General features: G+C 47.7%; 1 protein-coding gene across 1 annotated transcript in view; it reads left to right on the top strand.

Annotated features, from left to right (window-relative positions):
* Nucleotides 1-14094, top strand: part of LOC120057447 (homeobox protein cut-like 1) — a 266738-nt gene that overhangs the window by 52042 nt on the left and 200602 nt on the right. The window contains exon 2 of the mRNA XM_039006064.1: nucleotides 2362-2472. Coding sequence (XP_038861992.1) covers nucleotides 2362-2472 — 111 coding nt within the window. The remainder of the gene's footprint in view (nucleotides 1-2361; nucleotides 2473-14094) is intronic.

The raw sequence follows: 14094 nt of genomic DNA, 5'->3' as shown, positions 1-14094 counted from the left end.
GTGGTGGTTGGTAGTGGTGGTGGTTGGTAGGGGTAGTGGTGGGTAGTGGTGGTGGTGGGTGGTAGTGGTGGTGGTTGGTAGTTGGTGGTAGTGGTGGTGGGTGGTAGTGGTGGTGGTGGGTGGTAGTGGTGGTGGTTGGTAGTTGGTGGTAGTGGTGGTGGGTGGTAGTGGTGGTGGTTGGTAGTGGTGGTGGTGGTAGTGGTTGGTAGTGGTGGTGGTGGTGGTTGGTTGTGGTGGTGGTGGTTGGTAGTGGTGGTGGGTAGTGGTAGTGGTGGTAGTGGTTGGTAGTGGTGGTGGTGGTGGTTGGTTGTGGTAGTGGTGATGGTGGTTGGTAGTGGTGGTAGTGGTAGTGGTGGTTGGTAGTGGTAGTGGTGGTGGTGGTGGTGGGTGGTAGTGGTTGGTAGTGGTGGTGGTGGGTGGTGGTGGTGGTTGGTAGTGGTAGTGGTGGTGGTTGGTAGTGGTGGTGGTGGTTGGTAGTGGTGGTGGTAGTGGGTAGTGGTGGTGGTTGGTAGTGGTGGTGGTGGTTGGTAGTGGTGGTTGGTAGTGGTGGTGGTTGGTAGTGGTGGTGGTTGGTAGTGGTGGTGTTTGGTAGTAGTGGTGGTGGTGGTGGGTAGTGGTGGTGGTTGGTAGTGGTTGTTAGTGGTGGTAGTAGTGGTGGTGGTGGTGGTGGGTGGTGGGTAGTGGTGGTGGTGGGTAGTGGTGGTGGTTGGTAGTGGTGGTGGTGGTGGTGGTTGGTAGTGGTGGTGGGTAGTGGTAGTGGTTGGTAGTGGTGGTGGTTGGTGGTAGTGGTGGTAGTGGTGGTGGTTGGTGGTAGTGGTGGTAGTGGTTGGTAGTGGTGGTGGTGGTGGTTGGTTGTGGTAGTGGTGATGGTGGTTGGTAGTGGTGGTAGTGGTAGTGGTGGATGGTAGTGGTGGTGGGTAGTGGTGGTGGGTAGTGGTAGTGGTTGGTAGTGGTGGTGGTAGTGGTTGGTAGTGGTGGTGGTTGGTTGTGGTGGTGGTGGTTGGTAGTGGTGGTGGGTAGTGGTAGTGGTGGTAGTGGTTGGTAGTGGTGGTGGTGGTGGTTGGTTGTGGTAGTGGTGATGGTGGTTGGTAGTGGTGGTAGTGGTAGTGGTGGATGGTAGTGGTGGTGGTGGTGGCTGTGAGGATTAAAGTCGAGGCTGCAATCTGGTTTGCTCAGTTCCAGCCTAATTAACGTGATTTGTTCCCTGCATCTGGCTCCCAGATGTCAGCCTCGACTGCCTCTCTCTCTCTCTCTCTCTCTCTCTGCCTCTCTCTCTCTCTCCCTGCCTCTCTCTCTCTCTGCCTCTCTCTCTCTCTGCCTCTCTCTCTCTCTGCCTCTCTCTCTCTCTGCCTCTCTCTCTCTCTTGCTCTCTCTCTCTCAGAGCAGAGACGACACACGCAAACACATACACAGCGTCGGCGAAGGCCCATCTTGACACTGCTTGTCAGTAAGTCACTTCACACGTCCCAGTCCAATGGGGAATTATGTCTTCAGACTAACTATAGATACTTGTGGATTACATTATGACAGTGTAGACCTATATAGGTTCAGAGTCAGACATAACATTGTGTAGGGGGCTTCATCCTCTGTGTGGATATTCTAAAGCTTAGGCTAGTAGCCTGGCTGCGGAGGCCTCTGAATAGTACTATTAGCCTACAGTATAGTCTCCTCCTAGCCTGACTTGTCCATACTGATCTAGTCAGTGTTTATATCTCCTCTGGGTACCTCTCTCCCAATATTGATGATTTGGGATCTGCCCTATGACATTTACATGCCTAGAGACCATAAAGGTTGCTTGTGAATTTCTGCCTGTGAGAAAAGCTATTTTCCTTTCTCTCTTGAATACATTTTTTAGAAGCTGTGGAAATGCTGCCTGGATCCAAGTAGTTGTATGTCTTTTTCTACACTTCTGTCTGTAGTTAAAGGCGGAAGATGTGCTGAGAGAAAGGGGGGGGGGGAGAAGGGAGTGTGTGTATGTGTACATTGTATGTGTGCGTACACTGTACAGTGTGTGTACAGTTTGTGTGTCTGCAACTGTGTGTGTGTGTTTGTTTTCCATATGGGGTGTGTGTGATGCCAGCCAGTAAGTAGTCATGGTGCCTGTGCTAGTGTCATATCTAGGTCTGTCTCTGTCTGGAGGGAGAGGAGAGAAGACGAGGCTGATTCTGTCTCTCTTTCTCTTCTCTCTCACGCTCCCCCTCTCCCAGTGAAGGGCTAGTGGTGCCAGAATACAGGGGGGGAAAAGAGAGTTAAAAGAAGAGGGGTTTTCTTGTTTGTCTGCTGATGTAAATGACGGTCACCCCCCACAGAGCCCTGTGTAATCATTTTGTGTTTTCTCCTCCTCCCCTCTTGGTCTCACAGAGAGAACTGAATACCACAGCCACAGCCCTGGCCAACAGACAAGATGAGAGCGAGCAGTCCAGGAAAAAGCTCATTGACCAGAGCCGCGAGTTCAAGAAAAACACACCCGAGGTGAGTGTCTGCTCTGCTTCTGCCTGTCCCTATTTCCACACACACCACACACACACACACACACACACACACACACACACACACACACACACACACACACACACACACACACACACACACACACACACACACACACACACACCACATTAGTAGAGGCACGACAGACAGGATGTGTGTGTCTGTGTTGGTGTAACCGACAGGCAGCATCATGGCCGAACAGACGTGTGTGTAGACCCTCGTCATCAATGCCTCTATTGTCATCCGACGGGGACGCATCACCCGTCCTCTTTGTCGGGGACAGGGTCAGGGGCGGGGTCAGGGAAATGGTGCCCAGTCAAGCGGAGGAGACAATGTCCTTTCATTGTTCACTGGCCCTCCGCCCCCCACCCTTCTTTCAGCTGCTTCCACTGGCGTTTTGTGTGTTTTTATTTACCTTTTGGACAGTGTCTCTTCCTCTCGAACTCCTCATTTGTTCCTTCTCATTTGGATTCCACTTCCCATGCGATCCAGTTAGCCCATCCTTACATTAGCCCATGCTAGCATAGTTTATTAAAGCACCATTCATTACATGTCATTACATAGGCTACTCAATGCTCCTCCCTCTTGTAAGCTCCAACTCAAACCAGGTTTGTCAGTACAATCTGAAACCCTCTGGGAATCCCATCAAAGGATGACCGTAGTAGTCAGTAGTCCCAACCCCCCAGCCCACAGCCACCCCCTCAAACTGAACTCTATTACTCCACTACGACCACCTTTTAAGGAATATTCCTTGTCACATGGTTGGTCAAGGCTGTTCTGGACAGTTTTGATCATCCCTGCTGCTTTTCTGTGAAGTCATGTCTTGAGTTGGTAAAAACTAGCGACGCGTGTGAAGAGTTTTAAGGGGTGAGCGGTTCTTTATTTAAAGAAAACTCTGCTGTGGATCTGATTAAGCTGCCAGGGCTTAGGTATGCTGGCAATGCCTTGGAAATGACGGAACAACGTCCAACAGAGGCTTCAATTACCGATACGTCAACATATTTCGGCACAAGAAAAAGTGGCGCTTTTGATTCTGGTCTTTGATGACGACACTGTGATTCTCAAAATGGCAACCGAATTGGAGGCCCAGAATTGAAGATTGTAGAACAGATGTTAGATTTTTGAAATATTATTTTAAATTACAACAAATGACCCTAAGAAATGCAGAAGTAGACTCTTGTCCGTCCTACCCTTAGCTCCGTCGACTGTTCCCAATGAAGAGTGACCACTATCTAGCCCAGGGGTGGGCAAACTTTTTGACTCGCGGGCCACAATGGGTTCTAAAATTTGACAGAGGGGCCGGGCCAGGAGCATTTGGAGGGAGTGTTTGGGCCGGATATACTAAAGCATTAAATGTAGTGTGTGCAAACCTCATAGCACAGTAAGAACACTACAACCCAATTTATTAACTGTCTTTCAAATGTGAAAAATAGCCCTTATCAGTTAATAAATTTGTCTCAAGGAATATGCAAGATATGGCATTTACATACTATTTCGCCGCCCGTTCTTGTGTTGACTGCTTGCTAGCATAGTTTGCATGCTTCGTGGCAAAGTGACGGCTGATATTGTACTCTTTGAAAACCGCAACAGCTTCTTGGCATATCAGACATACAGCCGTTGATCGGACTTCAGTGAAGAAGTATTTTGTTGTCCACTCCTTATTAAACACTCGGCATTCGCTGTCCACTTTCCTTCTCTTTGGTCCGCTCATTTTCACAGAAGGGCTTAATGGTGACGTGAAACGAAGTGAAAATTAAAGTGAAATAAAGAGAAATACGCGCCACTCCAACAACGGTCAATGTGTTTTGAGTGCGCCATCTATTGGGGAAACGTGGGCATTGCAGGGAAAGGGGAAAAAAAGGAGGTTTTTACTATAATTTGGACAAGTTCGGCGGGCCGGATTAAAAAGCCTAACAAAAAGTATGTGGCCCGCGGGCCGTAGTTTGCCCATGTCTGATCTAGCCTATTCTCCTCTGCCTTGTCAGTTATTCTACCCTTCTAGCACCACCACCATCATTTTCACAGGTTGCCATTTTCTCATGATCCTAAAATGCATCGATGCTGATGACATAAACCCTCTATTCAGACAGAAAATGGGCCCATTTTGCACCGCAGAGTTCCTCGGGGGGGTGGATTTGTTTTCCACCTAAATCTTGTAAACACCAGGAATGCGTGACACTCCAGCTGTGCGGAGTGGTGCGGCCATTGTGTCCACCCGCCCGCCTCGGCTCCACGTCATGTGACCCTTTTGTGTGGTTCCTCCGTCGCCATGGCTCTCCTCTCCACAAACAAAAGAGAGCGCAGGAGAGAGCAATGCGAAATATAAAGAGAACGAAAGAGCGAGAAGAACAAACAGACTGCAGGTGGGAGGACAGACGAGAAGCTTAATTTACTTACTGTAGTTGAAACAGAAATTCATCCGTTCAAACAATATTGAATGTAAAATGGATAACAAAAAATACTCATCAGATAATATGTACTAAATGCACTATTGCACCCACACACAGTCTTAGACGACGGCTTGGTGTTTTAGGTCTGGGCCCACCTGAGTCAGCTCATCCTCAGGGCCCATTAGTCTGTTTGGTGATGTTACAGTAAGCCCCTCTGCCGGCCAGGTCATTGTCATTGCTCAGGGCAGGGCTGCCCCCCAACCACACACACACACACACACAGAGCAACGCAGCACAGCAGTGCTATGTGCTGTGTCAGCAGCAGCCGTACCATGCTTCATTCTGTGCCCTGATGACCCATGGTGCTCTGGCACACAGAGGCAGACCTAATGCACAGAAGACACAGAGGTCAGGATTCGGGTGACTTTTAGAACAGGAGGACAACACCTCAACAGGATAGAGGGGAGGACTGAGATCCAGCTTCTGTTCCACTCATTCATATCCCTTCTATGCAGAGGTCTGCACACCATTATGAGATATAATAACCTATTGGTGTGTTGTGTGTTTGATTTTGTATAAGTCTGTTTGTATGACGTCTCTGGAATGGACAGGTTGTGATCCATGGTATAAGATGGTATACAGCTGAGTTGTGAGCCCATTGGCAGGTGGTTTCTCTGGTGACTAGAGGCAGTCCTTATACAGCAGACATATTGAGGGTACACTGTCCATGTTTGGCACAATCGTTGGCTCACTACCCCAGAGGCCCCTTTCTTAGTCAGAGGAGTACGCCCCCAAAGTCATAAACCGCTCAGTCTACTAAGGAAGGGAGGGGACAAAGTGGCTTAGTCACTTTCAACATAATGGTCAAGTTTATGTAACCGTGAACTCCTTAGTTTCAGTTTGTCAGAAATTCTGTAAAAAATAAAAATAAAAAGAATCCATTGAACCTCAAAGGAGTGATGGATCACTATGTAGACCTGGGCCTCCACGAGGAGATCACACTGATGTGAGTTGAAATGACTGATGACATAATGAAAATGTCTCTTTCATTAAGAGTGACATTGTGTCAGTTCTGTCAGTCTTCCCAGCCTCAGATATGGCTTGAGAACTTTATTTGGGGACTTTAGACGAACCCAGGACTTATTCCGAATGCTCAGAGGAGGCCGTTAGCCAGCCTTGATGAAATATCTACTGAAAGTCAAGAACAGATACAAGGATACAGTGCGATAGCAAACACTATTGATATATGTGTTCAGCTGATGCAGTGCTCCGCCAAACAAATATAGTGTTGTCCAGGGAAGAGCTTGGATAAGAATGTCATGGCCATTGTGCTCCTCTCCCCAGCAATTTGATCACGGCAGCCATTGTTGCTGCCCCACCCCCTCCCCACTTCTTCCCTTTTCTCCTCTCCTTTTTTTGTCTGAAAATTCCTTCCGAGTTACCACTCCCAACGAGTGTTGATGAATAAATGGAAAATAAAAACCTGTTTTGTCTCTGCGTCTCTAATAAATCAGGCTTCTTTTCCATATATACCGTCCAGGGCTGCAATTTATGTTTGAGCTTAATAACCCGTTACTAAATTAATCGTGCTGGGGTTTTGGCTGGGAGGCTGTGTTCTCGGGGATTCTGTGAACTCTGTAAGAGAGGGAAAAAAGGAAAAGGGAAAAAATAACTGCTCTAGTTGCCAGAATGGGCCCAGAACCCAAGGTACAAAACATCAAGGGGTTCCGGCAGAAGGGTGGAAATTTCATCCCTCTGTCGCTTGGAGCTGGAAAGCTACCTTAATTACTGCTCTGTTCAGAGGGGCTCAGGGTTGCTAACTCAATGTAGTGTTTCATCTCGTCTCTCTGAGAAGGGGAGTTATGGACACCCTTTCAAAGTGTTTCATCTCGTCTCTCTGAGAAGGGGAGTTATGGACACCCTTTCAAAGTGTTTCATCTCGTCTCTCTAAGAAGGGGAGTTATGGACACCTTTTCAAAGTGTTTCATCTCGTCTCTCTGAGAAGGGGAGTTATGGACACCCTTTCAAAGTGCTGAGTGTCTCTTCCTCTCTGCACTCCTGGTGAGGATATTTTTGGGTTGTTCAGTTCACCTCCATTTTGGCTCAGAGTGCAGACCATGCTAGTGTTGCATGTGACTTCTCTCTCAAACTTATTTTTGTCTGAAGACAGTAAAAGAGGGTATTGATTACTTTAGTTTTTAGTTACAGATTCCACCCGATAACTTCTCAAGGAGTTGTCTGGTATTAAATTGAAAATAGGGGGATTTCTACACCTCTTTATATACTACTGTTCTTTGTAATGCATGAGCGTTCCCGGTCCTTTATTTTGTCAAGTGGAATGATAAGACGGAACAGGTAGTTTAATGAACAATGGGATTTCTAGCAGTGTTATCACTGCTTGACCTCACGGCTGTACGGTGTTGCAATTGACCTCTGCCTGATAGAGGCCTGATATGTCCACCTTACGCTCCCCTCTTAAAGAGACATCCTTCCTTTCTGCTGGAAGTTGTTTGTTTTCCAAGAATGAAATTATACGGCCTGTTTCTTCTCTTGTTCAATACGGCTTTGTTGCCATCGGAGAGAAAAGGACTGAATTCTGGGACACACTTTGTGAATAAGATACGAGGGCATTCAGTAGGTTAATTCATTCCAGACATGTCTGCGTGGAAGAGGTTCATCTGATTCTGACAGAATTCAGGGATTCTGTCTCGGCCCTTTCCCACTTTGTCAGATGATATTTGAGTTTGATATTTACCTTGTGACATAAGATGCCCTTTTTTTATCGGAGTAGGAGTCTAACTGTGTGGCATCACCAGAATCATGAGAAGACGTCATAAGTACTCGTCAGGTTGACCTACTGTTTTCCATATGAAAGTTGGTAAGAAGTGACCTCCAGAGAGGGTGAGGACTGAGCTGAGTGTCTGACTTGAGTCAAAAGAGGGCTTAATTTAATCACTGTCATCTCTGTTTGTTTTGTATCCTGAAATAGTCTAACCGAACGAGGGCGCATGTTTGAATCCAAATTGTATTGCATTGGAGTTGTACAGTCCATATTCTAATGAATGTCACTCAGTATGTCTTTACCTCAAATGAAGTTTTTGTTATTTTCAGTCTCTCAGTCAGACCACTTGTCCAGTGCCCGTAGTACTCAGATATAAAGCTCATCAGAATGAATGCCCTGCATTTGGCAAGAGGGCTGTCGATGACTCTGCTTGCGCATACTGTACGTAATTATATCTCTACTACCAAGCTTCTCTCAGTGGTGCCCCATGAAGGCGCCCACGTATGCTAGTGATCCTTATCCCTCTCTGGCTGTGGCTGTGTTGAAACAGGCTTTAGAGTGTGATTTGCCCGTATGTGGACAGTTTGGGCCGGGAGTGTGAAAGAGGCTTTAGTGTGATAAACTGCCCTGAAATGGTTGTCTGAGCTGCTTCCACAGTCAAACTATTTAAATAAAGCCATATTCATCCCCCGCCTGTCGAGCTCACATATTTCCAGTTCAGTAATGTATTAGAAGCATTGATAGCAGGCCACGTCTAAAAAAATATATATAAAAAAAATAATGTAAATACCTCCACCAGCCTAAGTTGGCCTTTTGATAGCAACTCAATTCTGAGCATTTCATCTTAACCAAATCCCATGCATATTAAAAGGGTGTTTATAAACCGTGTTAAAAATACGACTTCTCTTCTCAACAACATCAATAAATTGAGCATGTTGGACATCACAAAATAGCACTGAAGCTGTTCATGGAGACACTGCAGGAGGCAGACATGTCTGTTTTTAAACTGGTGTTTATCTTAATCTGAAATCAGAGTTGACTAAACATGGAGCCTCAGATCAGGTTTAAGGCACAGTCTTATGCTACCTGTAAAAAGAACATATGTACAAGATCCAATCAATGTGAAAATCAGTCAGGGCGGCTGGGAGCAGCATTACTGTGTACAGGATTATTTTTGCTCAGTCTGGTGGCCCCTGTGTTTGTTTGGGCCCTGAGTTTAGCGGGGGCCATTGGGTGGTGTCTTCTGCTGCAGTCGCTCAGCCCTACACCCACCCAGCCTTCCATCACCCTGCAACTGCTAGCCTGCCCGGCCCTCCTGCCTGCCAGTCGGCCCCGTCTGCCTCCCTGAGAATGTGCTGTGCAGTGCCGGGGGATTTCTGAGGCTGCCAGGGCCTATCAGAGGGAGCAGCAAAGTGAGCGTTCCTGACAAAGTGAATATAGTAATTAGGGCTGATCCGTTGGCATGGCGCCCAACCCTGACTGACTGGCGTCTCCCACAGTTAATTATAGCCCTCCTGTTTAACACGACGCAGGGATATTTACCAGCCAGACAGCCAGCGAACCAACCAACGACAGAAGAGCGAGAACTTCAGCCACCGACGCCTCCCCTTTTTTGCCCTCAAACCCGCCTATTGAGTTCAGAGGCGGGCCTGGTAATCCAGCCTGACTGAGGAATTTGGTGGGAGGATGGAAGGAGGACGGGAGGGGGAGGTCTGACTGACTGGCTCTCCCAGTCTACCACACAGCTCGGCAGGGGGGGGGGGGGGGGGGGGGGGGGGGTGATGATGTACGCCAAGGGGACTTCTCCTTGATGATTTTTAGCCGGACGTACTGTACTCTGTAGGGCAGCAGTCTGCCTACATAATGTACTGTACTCTGTAGGGCAGCAGTCTGCCTACATAATGTACTGTACTCTGTAGGGCAGCAGTCTGCCTACATAATGTACTGTACTCTGTAGGGCAGCCGTCTGCCTGCATCATGGACTGTAATCTGTAGGGCAGCAGTCTGCCTACATAATGTACTGTACTCTGTAGGGCAGCAGTCTGCCTACATCATGTACTGTAATCTGTAGGGCAGCCGTCTGCCTGCATCATGGACTGTACTCTGTAGGGCAGCCGTCTGCCTGCATCATGGACTGTAATCTGTAGGGCAGCCGTCTGCCTGCATCATGGACTGTACTCTGTAGGGCAGCCGTCTGCCTGCATCATGGACTGTACTCCGTAGGGCAGCCGTCTGCCTGCATCATGGACTGTAATCTGTAGGGCAGCCGTCTGCCTGCATCATGGACTGTACTCCGTAGGGCAGCCGTCTGCCTGCATCATGGACTGTACTCTGTAGGGCAGCCGTCTGCCTGCATCATGGACTGTAATCTGTAGGGCAGCTGTCTGCCTGCATCATGGACTGTACTCTGTAGGGCAGCCGTCTGCCTGCATCATGGACTGTACTCTGTAGGGCAGCCGTCTGCCTGCATCATGGACTGTAATCTGTAGGGCAGCCGTCTGCCTGCATCATGGACTGTACTCTGTAGGGCAGCCGTCTGCCTGCATCATGGACTGTACTCCGTAGGGCAGCCGTCTGCCTGCATCATGGACTGTAATCTGTAGTGCAGCCGTCTGCCTGCATCATGGACTGTACTCCGTAGGGCAGCCGTCTGCCTGCATCATGGACTGTACTCTGTAGGGCAGCCGTCTGCCTGCATCATGGACTGTAATCTGTAGGGCAGCTGTCTGCCTGCATCATGTACTGTACTCTGTAGGGCAGCCATCTACCTAGATCAACCCACTCCTCCTACAAAGGTCAACCAACTCCCCCTAAATTATTTGCATTTTAGATGCATGCTAAATGAATGGGCGAGTGGGTGAGCAAACACTAACTGCGTAGTACAGAGATATATTCATTGAGGGAACATTATCCCTTGCCTGTGCGTAAATGTGTGTGAGGGTCGTTTGTTAATGTGTGAGGGGTTCATCAGAGAGCCAAGGCATCAGTGACATACACCATCACACCAGCGAATGACCCATTTCTCTGACCCTTTCTCTCACCATGTGCCCCTGTCTCTGGGAGACTCTGTGAAAAGAGGGGCCTGCTCCACCCATTCTACACCCGGCTGTAAATCTGAATTCCAGCTTTTCTCAAAGACCCCAAAAGGAATGGAAATGGTCCCAATAATATAACTAATCCCTATGGAACTTTCCCACGCAAAGACTCTGCTTACCCTCATTAAGCCCCATTCACTTTTAATTAATCATTAATTATTACAATTACTCTGAGCACTGTGCTCACAGAATACAGTGTACTGTTTGAAAGTCACTTAATGTAACTATATACCTAAATTCATTTCACAATATGCCATGATGCATTGAAAGATTATGCAAGATGATCTAATCTCGGTTATTGATTCTGTGCAGGCGAGTTGTACCTTATTTCCCATAGTCCAATGATGGGAAGCGACTCTTAGCAGTGATGGGCTTAGAGCCCTTTGCCCCCAAAGGTGTGGAGCACAGGCAACTGGGGGAGTCAGTCGCAGGTGAGTCTATGGTGTTTCCCACAGCACTCCCTTCATCTGTCTATCAGGTGCGGCCATTTTGTGCCAAATGCACCAAGCGCATGCCCCAATGTGCCTCCATACCTGATGGTGCCTCACAGGTGGATCGCTGAGCCTAAAAACCCTCTGAAAAAATACAATAAAACACTGGAACTTGTGGACAGATGATGAATTTGCCATCAAATGCCCAAACTCATTTTAAGTCTCTCCCTCTTTTTTTAAGCTCACTTGTTTAATGCACTGGTCCATTGCATATCTGCCTCAAGGATTTGGTCCATCTGGTCAGCTAATGCTGGGGTTGATGGAAGAGTGGAACTGACAGGAGTTGAGCACATGCCATCTCATCACCTCTGGGGATCTGTGATTAGCTAGCTGCTTTCCACAGGCTCTCTGGGACAGAAAGAGTATTGCTTGTTGGGTTTGGAGGACCTTGGGGAGACAGATGGGCATGGGGCATCCCTCACTGCATCCTCGCTCTCTGACAGCATTCAGTACAAGACCCTGGACGCCAGCCTAGTCATCATGCCATCCTACTGCAGGATGAGGCTAAATAAAGGTTCTCTCCATTTTGGTCCATATGAAAGCACCTATTTTGGCTCCAGTTTCCCTTGGTGGTTTTGCCCATTGTATCATGTACTCTGATGGCAGTAAATCAACAATGGTAGGAATCATTGTTCCATATGAGGGTGGTCTCCGAGTGCTTACATTACAAACTAAGGTGTGAGGCCTCTTTATGCTAGCAGCTACATGTACATATGTGGCATTACTGGCATCTCAAATGAGATCATTTGACTCCCATTCAACATATATTGGTTTAATTGCTTTCCCTCTACATAAAACAGATAGTTAGTTATTATTGTATTCCAAAGCCAGACACATGGCATTTACCCCCACTCGTATGCAAGGAAGGTTGGTATTACATGAAAACCTTGTGGTAACCTCTCCATGCCCCTGCGCAAATGAAAAATCCACCCACTGACAGACAATAACAACGTGGCACCCACTTTAAATTAAAGCACCCCATCACCACACTAGATAGAGGGGGGCGACCGGGGAGCTTTGAGTCCAAATGAAGAGGAGGGGGCCTGAGTAGATCAGGCGATTAGAGTAGGGGGAAATTGGATATGGTCCCGCTAGGCTCCGGCTAGCCCCCCAGTGGGGGGGGGGGGAATGATTGCAGAGCACAAGGCCATTAGACAGACAGCAACTGGGAATAGGCCTTTCCCTCTGGAATTAAGCCACTCTCCCCGGCCCCCTATCCCAGCATGCAGAGGGAGCCTGGCCATCCGTCTTCCTATGACAGCAGATCTGTCACTACTACTACCCCCCCCATTCCAGCAGGTAAGACCCTGGATATCCACTAATTCAGCAGGATGCTGTTCAGTATTAGATGAAGGAGCTCATAATATACTCAAGCACACATGCTACATGGGCATATAAGGGCTGCACAATATGGGCAAAAAATCTAATTGCAATATAGATCAAAACACTTGGGTGAACTGTTGGAATCATTGAAATAGAATGATTTATATTTAGAAGCAAAGTGGAAAGCAGCATAGTTTTTGTTTGGAACAATCTGGTGACTGCATTTGACCAAACAGAACAGCCTGCAAACTTATAGTAAAACTAACAGTGGGGAGGAGGAACTGAACTGTTTGAGTGATGAATATCGCACATGTCAATATTATGATTTCGATGTGAATTTGATTAACTGTGCAGCCCTAGCGCGTATGCACACGCAGTTTGCGCCCATACACGCACACACAATTACTTTCCTCAAGATTTGTGATCAAATTTGACCATCATTTGAGGTGAGATTTGTTTGTTTTGTCGTCTTAGGAGAGACATGATTTTGTGTGCCTTCGTGTTTGTTTGTTTACCTTGAATTCTTAACACTTCACATACATAGCAACCAAGACGTTTATCCATATTTGTGGGTGTGAAAAAGAAGGCACTATTCGAAACCCCTTGGGAGTGTGTCTTAGAGTCTGTGCTTGTCTTTTCTAAATATGCCATTTCAAGTTACCAAGGCTATCATTTATCTTTTTAATGAATAGTTTGTATGTTTTGCATTTGTATGTCTTTATACGTGACTGGTAGTGTCTGTTTCTTTGTACATCTGCTTTTTGAAGTGTGTGTGTGTGTGTGTGTGTGTGTGTGTGTGTGTGTGTGTGTGTGTGTGTGTGTGTGTGTGTGTGTGTGTGTGTGTGTGTGTGTGTGTGTGTGTGTGTGTGTGTACATACACACACTTTTGTGGTCACATCCTCACCCCCCCTTCCTCTTTGCTTCGTCGCGCGGCTTTTCCCTCTGTGGGTGGTCGACGGGCGCGAGGCGCAGGCTTGCCCGGAGATCGAGTTTCAAGGCGGGTGGGAGGAAGGCTGGCTTCTGTCGCTCAGAGGAAGCTCAGAGCTCTGTCAGGGCCGTCCCTCCCTCAACTCATACGCTACAGACACGCACACAGGCACACGCACTACACACACCCCGCGTCACCACTGCACTCCCCCGGCCCGGGTTCTATTTACACAGGCTCCTCTTACAGCCAGTCAACGGTGTGCTTGCCTTTCCTGTGCTTTTCATCACCAGTCCACCGCAGGCCCACACTGGCCCCCGTATGTCCCCACTCACTGACAGTTGTCCCCCACCTCTCTGTCTGTGTCTCTATCCTTTTTCTTTCTGTCCTTTTTCTTTCATTCTGTCTTTGTTGTTCCTTCTCTCTCTCTCTCACACACAACAGCAACCCCCTTTCTTTTTGTCTCTCCCTGTGTCTCTTCCTTATATCTACGCTGAACTCAAATAGAAACGCAACATGTAAAGTGTTGGTCCCATGTTTCATGAGCTTAAATAAAACATCCCAGAAATGTTCCATATGCACAAAAGCTTATTTCTCT

This window comes from Salvelinus namaycush, chromosome 12 (genome assembly GCF_016432855.1).
Source record: "Salvelinus namaycush isolate Seneca chromosome 12, SaNama_1.0, whole genome shotgun sequence".
NCBI lineage: Eukaryota > Metazoa > Chordata > Actinopteri > Salmoniformes > Salmonidae > Salvelinus > Salvelinus namaycush.
Note: the sequence above shows the minus strand (reverse complement) of the source record. Positions and strands in the feature narration are given on the sequence as shown.